The sequence below is a fragment of the Bidens hawaiensis genome, unplaced genomic scaffold (genome assembly GCF_021521415.1).
Source record: "Bidens hawaiensis isolate Kalapana, Puna unplaced genomic scaffold, B.hawaiensis_p1.1 tig00019814_1, whole genome shotgun sequence".
In the NCBI taxonomy this organism is placed as follows: Eukaryota; Viridiplantae; Streptophyta; class Magnoliopsida; order Asterales; family Asteraceae; genus Bidens; species Bidens hawaiensis.
Genome location: NW_027493013.1, coordinates 52,411 through 64,017, shown reverse-complemented (window position 1 = coordinate 64,017; position 11,607 = coordinate 52,411). Strand labels below are relative to the sequence as shown.

General features: G+C 35.4%; 1 protein-coding gene across 1 annotated transcript; it reads left to right on the top strand.

Annotated features, from left to right (window-relative positions):
• Window positions 1–1,593: 1,593 nt before the first annotated feature.
• On the top strand, window positions 1,594–11,557 carry LOC143559373 (DENN domain and WD repeat-containing protein SCD1-like). The gene is made up of 31 exons (XM_077047971.1): window positions 1,594–1,779; window positions 1,900–1,911; window positions 2,031–2,042; window positions 2,153–2,246; window positions 3,392–3,593; window positions 3,659–3,800; window positions 3,883–3,983; window positions 4,503–4,566; window positions 4,656–4,769; window positions 5,311–5,528; window positions 5,730–5,784; window positions 5,871–5,954; window positions 6,046–6,247; window positions 6,685–6,814; window positions 6,899–6,959; window positions 7,368–7,412; window positions 7,514–7,589; window positions 7,695–7,768; window positions 7,840–7,890; window positions 8,006–8,163; window positions 8,318–8,365; window positions 8,452–8,509; window positions 8,604–8,687; window positions 8,767–9,019; window positions 9,106–9,281; window positions 9,751–9,815; window positions 9,914–10,037; window positions 10,128–10,309; window positions 10,704–10,978; window positions 11,067–11,249; window positions 11,320–11,557. Exons 1-31 carry the CDS (start codon window positions 1,594–1,596, stop codon window positions 11,409–11,411), a joined length of 3,621 nt encoding a protein of 1,206 aa, XP_076904086.1. The 3' UTR covers window positions 11,412–11,557.
• Window positions 11,558–11,607: the final 50 nt, after the last annotated feature.

Genomic DNA, 11,607 nt, shown 5'->3' with positions numbered 1-11,607 from the left:
ACCGGTCTCCAAACCGATCCAACCCGTTGGTTATTTCATCGGTTACTCTTCAGAACTACCAAACCAGTTTTAAAACTATACCTGCTCAAGAAAAAACCGATTCTAAACCGAACCGAATCGATTTGGACCAATTCGGGTTGACAAAAGAACCGGTTTTGTACACCTCCATGCACAACTAACTATAAGGTTATTCACTATGGAGGGGCTTTAAAGGCTTTAAAGCCCTTCCATGTCCCGCAGTGGTTTAAAGCCCCTTTACCGCCTCATTACACACACATACATATATATATGTGTGAGAGAGAGAGAGAGAGAGAGAGAGAGAGAGAGAGTGAAAAGTAAAGGGGCCCACAAAAACACCCCTTGAGCGCCGGTCTTCGTGAGGGCGCCCATTACGGTGTTCCCCTCCTTTAGCGCCCCGAACATGACCCCCTTTACCTTACCGCTGTAGCGATGGGTCTAAGAGCTGGGTCTATAGAAAAACAAAAGGTCCATTAAATATCAGCCCAGCCCAAGTTCTTAACCCAGTAAAAGTCTAATCTATATAAAAGCAAAAGGCCCAATAGAGATCCAGACCAGCCCAGCTCATATCAAATCGTTACTCTTGACTGTATTCGTCTATCTTTTTTACTTTAAATATACCATAAAATGAATAAAATGTTGATTTGGGTTATAGAAGAATATTGGTATCATATACCGATTGTAAACCAGTCTAAAAATTGGCTTTAACTAGAATCAAAACTGATGAAAAAATGGCCTTGACTTTTGTTAATTAAACCGAACCAATTTAAAGTTTAAAACCAATTTGCTCACCTTTATGCGCATATATAATGTATATATATGTGGGCCCTCGGATGAAAGTGATATTACACTAATTTTGACGTTATTTTACTAATTTCGTGAAAATAACGATAAAAGTCAAAACTGATTTATGGTTAGACCCCTTGGAGTTGAAACCGACTTCGGTTTTGACCAGTTCAGTTTCAGGCCCGATTTTCTAAGGGTGTGCAACAAACCAAAAAAACCGATCCGAAACAAAAAAAATACGAACCAAAACAAAAACCGACGATCTGGTTTTATGTGTTTGTAAAAACCGCACTAATAGTTCGGTTTTAGTTTTGCATGTAATAAAAACCAAAAAATCCGAACCGAACCGAATTCCTAAATTTTTGTTTTTTTATATATTTTATACTAATTAATTTATAAGAATTTAATAAATATGTAACTCAAATATTTTTGACCAAATGTATAACCGCATATTAATTTTACAATTAACAAAATTATTTATATCTAAATTCATTATATTTTACTAACCACAAAACTTCCAAGCTCAAATAACAAAAATCTATAAAACCGAATCCCAACCGAAAGCAAAACGAAAACAGTAAAACCAAAACCGAACAGTTTCAAAATCAAAAACCAACCGTGATTCCATCATCGATGATCAGATCCACCATTTCATTTCACTTGTTGTTGTTGTTTCCATACCACTACCAGATCTAGTCTTTCAATTTCAATTTCAATCAATTGACATACACACACATACATATATACATGTAACTGAAAGAGAGAGAGAGAGATAGGAGTTAAGAGAGAATGATTAATCAGCAGCAGCAGTTGTTTGAGTACTTTGTGGTCTGCGGAATCGGGCCCGAGATTCGGACACTAGACGGGGAAAAAGGCTTTCACGGAACCGGTGTCTTCTATTTGGCATCACTACTTGATCAGTATCCTCATTCCACCAACACTATTAAACCAGCTCCACCTCCACAGCTTCCCACTGTAAGTTAGTTAGGGTTTCGATCAAATACAAATCGAATTTACGCGCTAGCTAACTGTAGTTGTAATTATATTATATATCTTATTGTTCGAATTGAATTGAATTGAATTGAATTGATGCAGTGTGTTCTACCTGTAGTTAGTTAGTTAGTTAGTTAGGGTTTGGATCAAATACAAATCAAATTAACGCACTAGCTAAATGTAGTTATAATTATTATATATCTTATTGTTCGAATTGAATTGAATTGATGCAGTGTGTTCTACCTGTAGTTAGTTAGTTAGGGTTTGGATCAAATACAAATCAAATTAACGCGCTAGCTAAGTGTAGTGTAATTATTATATATCTTATTGTTTGAATTGAATTGAATTGATGCAGTGTGTTCTACCAGCTGGCGTGGAGTTCTACTCGAGCGGTTTTGATTCAACGAATCCGCTATCTTTCCCACGCAGTTATCCTATTGTTTTAACCGGTATGTGTGTTTGTTTGTTTGTATCTATCTAATTATGTGTTGTCATATGAATGAATGAATTTGTAAAATACAAATGTGTGGGTGGATACAGCAACACAAGACAATACTCTCATGCTATTCTCAAACAATATTGTGTTAGTTGTAGATAGTTAAATGAGCCGCTGCCTTAGCCTTAATAGGAGATTGTGGTGTGCAACATTAGAGCGCAAAGGTTTAAGGATGATAAATCATGTCAAAACTGAATACCAGCTTTAATAGTGCAGTTTATGATATCGTTAGGATCCTAATACTTAGTGGCGAATGATAGTTGGGGCCAGGGGTGGCCCGGCCCTCTCCATTTTTTTTGCACAGCAGTGTAAATTTACCCGTTTTCGTCCCACATTTCTTATACGTAGTGTACATTTACCAGTTTTCAACCGAAAATGTGATCCCGGCCCCCTCCGTTTACGGTTTTTTAATGTGTATTTTCGTCCGGCTCCCTCGACATCTTTGTCCAAGTTTCGCCACTGCTAATACCACTATGATTAGTAGCTACATTTTTTTTTCTTATCTATTAGACCATGTGTAGTCAAAACTCTCCACGTAGGGGCATTTTGTGAAAAGTGGCGTAGTGGTATAATGTCCCTGCAATCATACTCAATTATTATAAATAAAATATATATAACATAAATATTTGATAGGTTGGAGGATTAAAGGGTTGGGCGTTTTGTAGGAAACGTTGAAGGCCAAAGAGTAGCCCAAAACTCCTCTGGGACCTTTTTTTTTTTGGGGGGGGGGGCGCTCACTACACATGGTCTTAGAGCTATAGTTTTTCTTTCTCACCACTCTATGGTATCGTTAGGAACCTAATACCACTATGATTAGTACTCTATGTCGGGGGGTGTCAGTTGGGACAGGGGAAAGACTCGCGTTCGTACCACCATCCCCATACCCTACTTGCTATGTGTGGGATTTTACTTGGTATGTATGTTTGTTTGTTTTTAACTTCCTTTTTATTGTTGCTTTTCTTTTGTTTGTTTACCGATGCTCACAAGATATCTATATCCATAATCATGATTCATTGAAGAGTATAGGGAGAAATCCAGTTTATAACACATGAAAATTTGGATAGCTAACCTAACCTTGGATATGTTTTGTTGTTGCAGAGGGAGATGGTTCTAAAATCTACGTGAGTTGCGTTGCTTTTAGGGATCCTGTTTGTGACGATATAGCAGAAGCTTATCACATTCCTGCAAATACATTTGCTGACAAATGCATCTGTATTGTTTCACGTGCTCCCAATTTTCACATTCTTCGCGAAGCACTAGAAGAGATATATAATCTTTGTTTCTCCAAAGACGGTAGCAGGTAATAATATTCTTTCATCCTACTGATTATTATATAATACTATATGATACCGGATTCTTTTGCAGCAAGCCATTATGGGATGTTATTGCGTATACTCTCTCTAATGTACCTTTGCCTGCTCCTGGAAAAGAACGTGTTCTCTTTGCTATTGAGAATAGTTTGCTTTCAGTTGACTTTCCATCCAAGGATGGGCTTCCACATGCTGATGTAAATATTTCTCATCTAATTTATTATAATTAATATTTTACTTATTTGTATTTGTGACTGTTATCTATCTACTTGGGTGCAGATATCATTTCAACCGCTGGTGCAGTGCCTGGATGTTGACAATTTCATTAAATTGTTTACTGCTGTGTTAATTGAGAGGAGGGTTTTGCTTCGATCAAACAAGTATTTCTCTACTTAAGCTTCATCGTTTTAATCAATGTTTTGAGGGCATAATATTTCAAACATGCTCTTGTCATTCAACTTATTTCCTAGGTAGATGATCATAATATTTTTTAAGTTTATGATTGCAAGGAATCAAGGCTAATGGACGGATAGTATAAATGTGAATATAGAGTAAAGTTGGCTAAAGGGATGATTATTTGACCCCCAGTTGGATTTAGTTGACTCAAAACACTTGGGGTGTAAAAAATGATTTGAAACTTATGTTTTTATTGTTATAATCTAATTGTGAGCTGTCTAAATATATTGATTTGGGAGGGTTTGCATTAAAAATAACTTTGGGACTTTTGACCCGTTGATGTGTTTCCTTTTCATTAGTTTTCCACTTTACGTGCTCACTCATCCTTAAGTGGGTCAATATTATCACATCTGATGATATTTTGCACATTTCTACAATTCTGCGTGATTTTATGGTAAAAAGGCATGCAAAATTAATCCTTGTTTTTTTTTTGTTTTATACAGATACTCTTTACTAACGCTTGCTTCCGAAGCTATATGCCATTTGATTTATCCGTTTCGGTGGCAGGTGAGCTTATGCTAAAATGTCATCATGCGTGAACAAAATCATATGTTATGTGAAATTTCATCTGATGTTGGTTGGTTTGTGTGTTGAAGCATGTCTACATTCCATTGCTATTTTTTAGTGGAGTAGACTATATTGATGCTCCCACACCATATATGATGGGACTTCATTCAGGTGTTGATACTACTGGTCTCTCAATGGATGGTGTAAGAATATTCATCTTTTTTTTACTACTCGTTTTATATGCTCAAATTGCCTTTTTAAGATAATTAAACTTTGTTGTCTAAGTAACAAAGCCCATCATAGTGATAAAGAGTTACTAACAATACATAATGACAACTTTACATGAAAGCAGTAAAGAAACGCCCTCATAGTTGCAACTTCCCACAAAAATCAATCGTAAAAAGTACATATTTTTCATAAAAGTTATGGTTTATATTTTATGATTAAACTATTGGTTTTATATCTACATTTGATTCGTTCTCTATGTATATATTTACAAGTTTTGATCATTCAGAAATACACGGAATTTTAGATAGTACAAATTTTTGTGATAATACATTTTATTTAGATGAAATTACTCGGAATCCGAATCTAACTTTGAAGTTTTAACTGTTGATATCACTTTAATAAAACATTTATTCATGGACATCTAGTTTTATATGCCCATATTGCCTTCATTTATTATATGCCAATCTAGTTTTATGTCATATGATGGTCTAACATTAGGTAACTATAATAATGTAGGTAGTGGTTGTTGATCTTGAAAACAATTGCATCACGACATCGGAGGAAATTCCTTTGTTACCTGAGCCAGAAAGGAGTACATTACGTAATGAGATTCTTAAGTTATTGCATCCAAATGTTGTTTGGATAGACTCAATGAAGGTTGATCTTGAATCTTATCAACAATATGCAAGATTTAATAGCAAGCCTTGGTCACCACAACATGATCTTCACCTTAGGTAAACCTAACAATTAAACATAAAGCAAATGATGCTCCCCGAGGTTTTAAATAATAAAAATGAAAAACGATATGAACTGTTTGCATTTTTCTTCTTTCATCTTAAAAGACTTTACATAATTATGTTCAATATGATAAGATTACTTTTTAAGAAAATTTAATAGATGCCAATTCTTTGAGAATTCATTCCCTTGTATTTCAGGATTATTTTTCTGAAGTTTTTTGCTTCAATCTTGGGAGGCTACCGCAACTTCATAGTAAGAAATGTAACCATGTTTTTGTTTTTGTATAAAAAGTGCATATGTTGTTATACACTAATTTGATACGATCATCATATGTCTAGGAAAATACTGCCAATCAAGTGTTCAACACCCAAGCTTTTTTGAAGAAGCGCTCTCGTGCGACTCAACAACCAGTAGATGAAATGGTAGCTATTACACTTGGAATACTCACACATTCTGCATAATTTTATAAGTGCTCATTTGTTTTTCTTCTAAATTTTATTTACTGTTTGACAGTTAAGTCAGTTTCTAGAGTCTCAAGGGTTCTTGGATTACTTAGAAAGAGGTTTAGGTTTTAATGGAAACGGTAATAATCTTCTTGATAAGTTACAAGATGCAATTGGACGCGGTCAAGATCCTCTTTCTATCTTTCCTTCATCTTCGTCCTCAGCAGAGTTTCAGATTATAAGTATATCAGACCCTGGTCTTGGAATATCAGGTAATAATTCTCTTCTTGCTTATTATTCATGCTAATACTTCTGTTTAGTTTTATTGCATGTATTTATGTTACCTTTGTCAATTTTGACATCTACATTTCAACTTAAGAATGAGTAAAGAAGATATAGTGAGGTTAGAAACTTAGAATAATATGGTCATATTAACCTTGGGGTTCATTGGGCATTTGTACATACCCATTGCTATATTTTAGTAATACACAATGCTTGATAACACTTTGTATACTTCAACACTTGGTCTAGCATTAATTATAACTAGAAGAACTTAAAATTTTCTTTTCTTTTAAAAGTGTAGGGTTCAAATGGTAAGTTTAACGTATCACCTTTACTTTGTACCACATATTATGGAAGTAACTAGCAAAAATCACGCTGCTTCTTGTTTCTTAAATTAACCTTAATAATAAAATTTGTTGTGAGTCAGGAACTGCTGACAGATACACTTATGAGAGGTTCCCTGCCAACTATAGAACAGAAGAGCAAGAGGAGAAAAGGAAGCAGATACTGTCAGCAGCTAGTGGAGCTCTTGAATACACTGTCAAGCATACTCCTAGGTTAAAAAACTTATAATATATTAAAGTGAGAAATCATACATCAAGGTCTGTTGCTAGTTTTTTATATGTTTTTATTTGTATCAGTTCTCCTTCAATGTACAATGGAGACTCAAAAGGAGGAAGTTTAAGTCCTAGAGAAAGAGCTGTAAGTTCTTTTCATTACAATGGTACTTTTGACCTGTTGTCTTTATCACTGGGTCAATTTGGGCTATGTTCATCTGAAACGGGTCAAATAGTCTAATACCAGATGATAGTTAAAAACTTAAAATGGAAACGGATTGATCCAGTTGAAAGTTGCCTACTTGCCTATAGTGTCTTTCAATGCATACAATACAACCTCCTAATTTGCTTTATGCATTTTGGAATTTTATTAAAAACCCTAATTATGAAGAAAAATAGTAAAATAGGAAGAGATTTGAGTCAACTTGGTCTATTTCGTTCTATCAAAATATTTGGATACTCATTCTTCTGGACCCGTAAATTTTGCCGCCTCTAATCACAAATTCATATGCTGGCATCTCTAGTATTTGATACATTTAAACATAACTTACAGGCTGAACGGGAGCGCATGGTCTTGGATATAAAAGTGAAGCTGCAGGTGAGATTAGGTTCTTTTTTTTATGATTTCCTTTTGGGAGAATTGTTCTTGTGGAGTTGATAAACTGAAAAAGTCCTATTATGTTGATCTTGTTTAAACAGGGTCTGTGGTTAAGTCTTTTGAAAATGGAAACCACTGATGATCCCCTTTCATCCTTTGCGTACGGAACAACACTTGGTACGCTGATTACTAATACAATTTTATCTTTGGCATAATAATGCTATTGATTTTGGTTTTGGCATTGGCATTGGCATATATAGTTTGATTATCGTTATATTGCAGCTTTGATAGAGATAGACGCAGAGGGGATTGGTGGTAGTGGGTTTGTCGAATGCATAAGGGAACATATTCACTCGGTATGTAACATTATAAGTTGGTTGATGTTTGTTGTGGTAAATGGGAGCTTACATGTTCTACATGTTTGCAGGGTTGGAAAGGTCATTTGACTGATGGGCAGTTCATAGCAGTCAAAGAACTGGTATGCCAATTCTGAAATATTTATATTATTCATGTTGCATTTTTGGTTTATGATATCCTCCATCCTGAAATTGGAGTTTAAGATGATAAAAAGGGCATTTTGTTTGTTAATGCAGCTAAAAATGGCAATCACTCGTGCTACATCACGGAATGATATTGCAACAATTAGAGGTGCCCTTGAAGTTTCAGCTGAAATGTACAAGAAAGATAGGAGCAATCTTCCAGATTATGTTCAACGGCACCTGTCTTCTCTTTCTATTTGGGAGGAGTTACGGTATGCTTGTTATTGTTATTGTTATTGTTATTGTTATTGCTATTGTTATTGTTATTGTTTTACCATAGCTTTGCAGCTTATTGTTTGCTTTTTAAGTGTTCACCCATTAAATTATTTGCTTTTATTTATCGCTGTTTTCTATATCTTATTGCAGCTTCTGGGATGCATACTTTGAGTATCTAATGGAATGCTTTTCAAACAAGTAGCTATTTGTTATTATCTTGTTGAGAAATGATGTAATTCTTGAATAGTAATACCTTGAACCTTGTTATTGTCCAAAATCTTCAGGTCAACTAACTATGCGGCTTTGGTGACTGCACAGCTAATCATTTTGGCCACACACATGGTATATATATTTGTATATATATTTCTCAACAAATTATTTTTCTTTCATCCTTTTTTACCCTTTATACTGATATAGTCGTTTTTTATTTATGAAGGCTGGTTTAGGTCTCTCTGACACGGATTCATGGTACATCATTGAAACAATTGCAGGGAAGAATAACATTGGTTACAGTCATATTGTAAGTTAAACATACAGTCACATATTAAGTATCATTGAATCTGTATATTTATTAAATATATTATTTTTATTTTTGGCAGATTAAGCTGAGGGGGCATATGTCACATATACAGCAACTATGTGTCGGTTATTGGGGCACTTACTCAGTGAAATCTCAATCTCTGTCTTCTTCTTTGGGATTACCTTCTCCTCGGCCTCAAGATGTTACCATTGACAATCAACAACCCGCAGAAGCTTCCGGAAGGAGTTGGGTTCAGAGCATGTTTAGCAGAGATACTACTACTTTACGCGCTAATTCATTCACTCGTGTCCGTAAATGGACAACTGATCAAGGTTAAAAATTTTCATTTATTTTGATATACTAACCTGCTTTCCTTTTTATAAAATTTTATTATGATTTTGTGCTTAAGAGAATATAGCTAAAAGTGAGAGTGGTGTTACTGGGCAAACTAAAGTACAAACTAGCATCCGGACACTTAGGGGTCATAATGGTGCAATCACTGCAGTGCATTGTGTGACACGGAGAGAAGTTTGGGACTTGGTTGGTGACCGTGAAGATGCAGGCTTTTTTATAAGCGGAAGTACAGACTGCACGGTATGCTAAAGTTGTATAATCATTTCTAGTACTGTTTGATTAATCGTTTGGTTTTACGAAACGGGTCGGGTTGTTGATGACTTAACTGGGGTGCAAGGAACTTAGTGGAACAAGAAAGTTTTGGTGTCATGGGTCTGCTTATTAAATGAAGGTCAAAATTGTCTTTTTATTTATTTTGAGGTTAGTCGGTTTTAGTTTGTCGGTGTGTTTTTATTTAGGATAGATAAGAAGGCCCATAGGCCCTAACAAGTAACGAAATATGTAAGCTAATTTTTTTAAACGACGATTAACGTTATAACAATAAACATAGCTCAAATGCATGAAAATCAAATACTGTAATAGCTAACGGCTAACTAATGGCTAAAATGTATGAAAATCAATTACCTAGTAAAATAGCTAGTTATTGGTAGGGTACGATGAGTAACATATGCACCTCTACTATGTTTGACCAAGAATGAATGTAATGCAGATTAAGATATGGGATCCAAGTCTTCGTGGTAACGAACTCAGGGCAACTCTCAAGGGACATACGAGGTAATGCAAGTGTATTATTATTATTATTATTATTATTATTATTTCTATTGAGGTCTATTATATGAATATTGTGTTCCTAAACATGGTATTGTATGCAGGAGCGTAAGGGCGATTAGTTCTGATAGAGGGAAGATCGTGTCAGGATCCGATGATCACTATGTGCTTGTATGGGATAAACAGACAACACAGCTTCTAGAAGAACTTAAGGGCCATGATGCTGAGGTTGTTTAACATTTTATGTATTTTCGTATCTTTTTATCAAAGGAGCTGTTGATTGGCAATTGAAGATGTAATTTGTTGTTTATTAATTAGGTTAGCTGCGCTCGGATGCTATCTGGGGAGCGTGTGCTGACAGCAGCATATGATGGAACAGTAAAAATGTGGGATGTAAGAACCGATGCATGTGTTGCTACTGTCGGTCGTTCCTCTAGTGCTGTCCTTTGCATGGAATATGATGACTCAACCGGTGTCCTAGCTGCTGCTGGAAGAGATGGGTATGTTGTAAACAACACAGTTTTGTTTTCATTACAAGAATAATATTATTAACTGATAAAAATTGCACAAATGGTCCTTGTGGTTCGACCATATTGCAAGTTTGGCCCCCAGATTTTAAAGTTGCAAACTTGGTTCAAACTTCAAATATTTGTGAGAGGGTTGCACGCTTAGTCAGCATCGTTGATCCGAGTTAGTTTTTAAAAGAAAAATGATGTGTCATTCATGTGAGGGTAATTGTGTCTTTACCCTCACAAAAATGGCACATGACATCATTTTATTTGTTAAAAACTATCTGGGATTTACGGTGGGGACTAAACGTGCAACCCTCTAACGAATGTTTGTATTTTGTTATCAACTTTAGTATAATAATATATATAAGTTTTGAATCAACAGAGTTGCAAACATATGGGACATCCGGTCGGGTCGACAGATGCACAAACTTTTAGGGCACACAAAATGGATCAGGTCCATAAGAATGGTTGGGGATACTGTAATCACTGGTAGTGATGACTGGACGGCCCGAATGTGGTCCATATCTCGAGGAACATGTGATGCTGTGTTGGCTTGTCATGCGGGCCCGGTTCTTTGTGTTGACTACTCCAAGTCAGACAGAGGAGTCATAACCGGTTCAAGCGATGGTTTAGTGAGGTTTTGGGAAAATGAGGATGGTGAGAAATATTATTATTATTATTAAATAAATAAAATATAGAAAAAGTAAAAAAAAAAAAGATTAATGGAATTCATTTGTGTGTGTAGGAGGAGGATTGAAAAGTTCAAAGAATGTGACGATTCACGGCGGTGCGGTTTTGTCGATTAACGCAGGGGAAAATTGGTTGGGCATCGGAGCTGCTGATAATACAATGTCGCTCTTTAATCGCCCTCACAAAATGTCTAGCTGGCAGCTATACAGAACACCCCAGAAATCACTAGCTATGGTAACTAACTAACTAGCGTACATATTTAGATGACTCATTCTCGTCGTACTGATTGATTTTGTTTGATCAGGTACGATGTGTGGCTTCAGATCTTGAACGAAAAAGGATATGCAGCGGTGGCCGTAATGGGCTGCTTAGACTCTGGGATGCAACCATCAATATTTAGATTATTATTTTTTCTGTTCTTATATATATTCTCTTTATGTTCAAGTGTATGTATGTATGTATGTATACATAATCATGGAATCTAAAGTGCCTCTACTTGTTGGTTGTATGTTTTGAATGCTATTATTTGTGATTGATTTTTTAGATCAAATCTTTCATTGTTTTAACAAATTTCTATTATACCCAAACCAATGTTT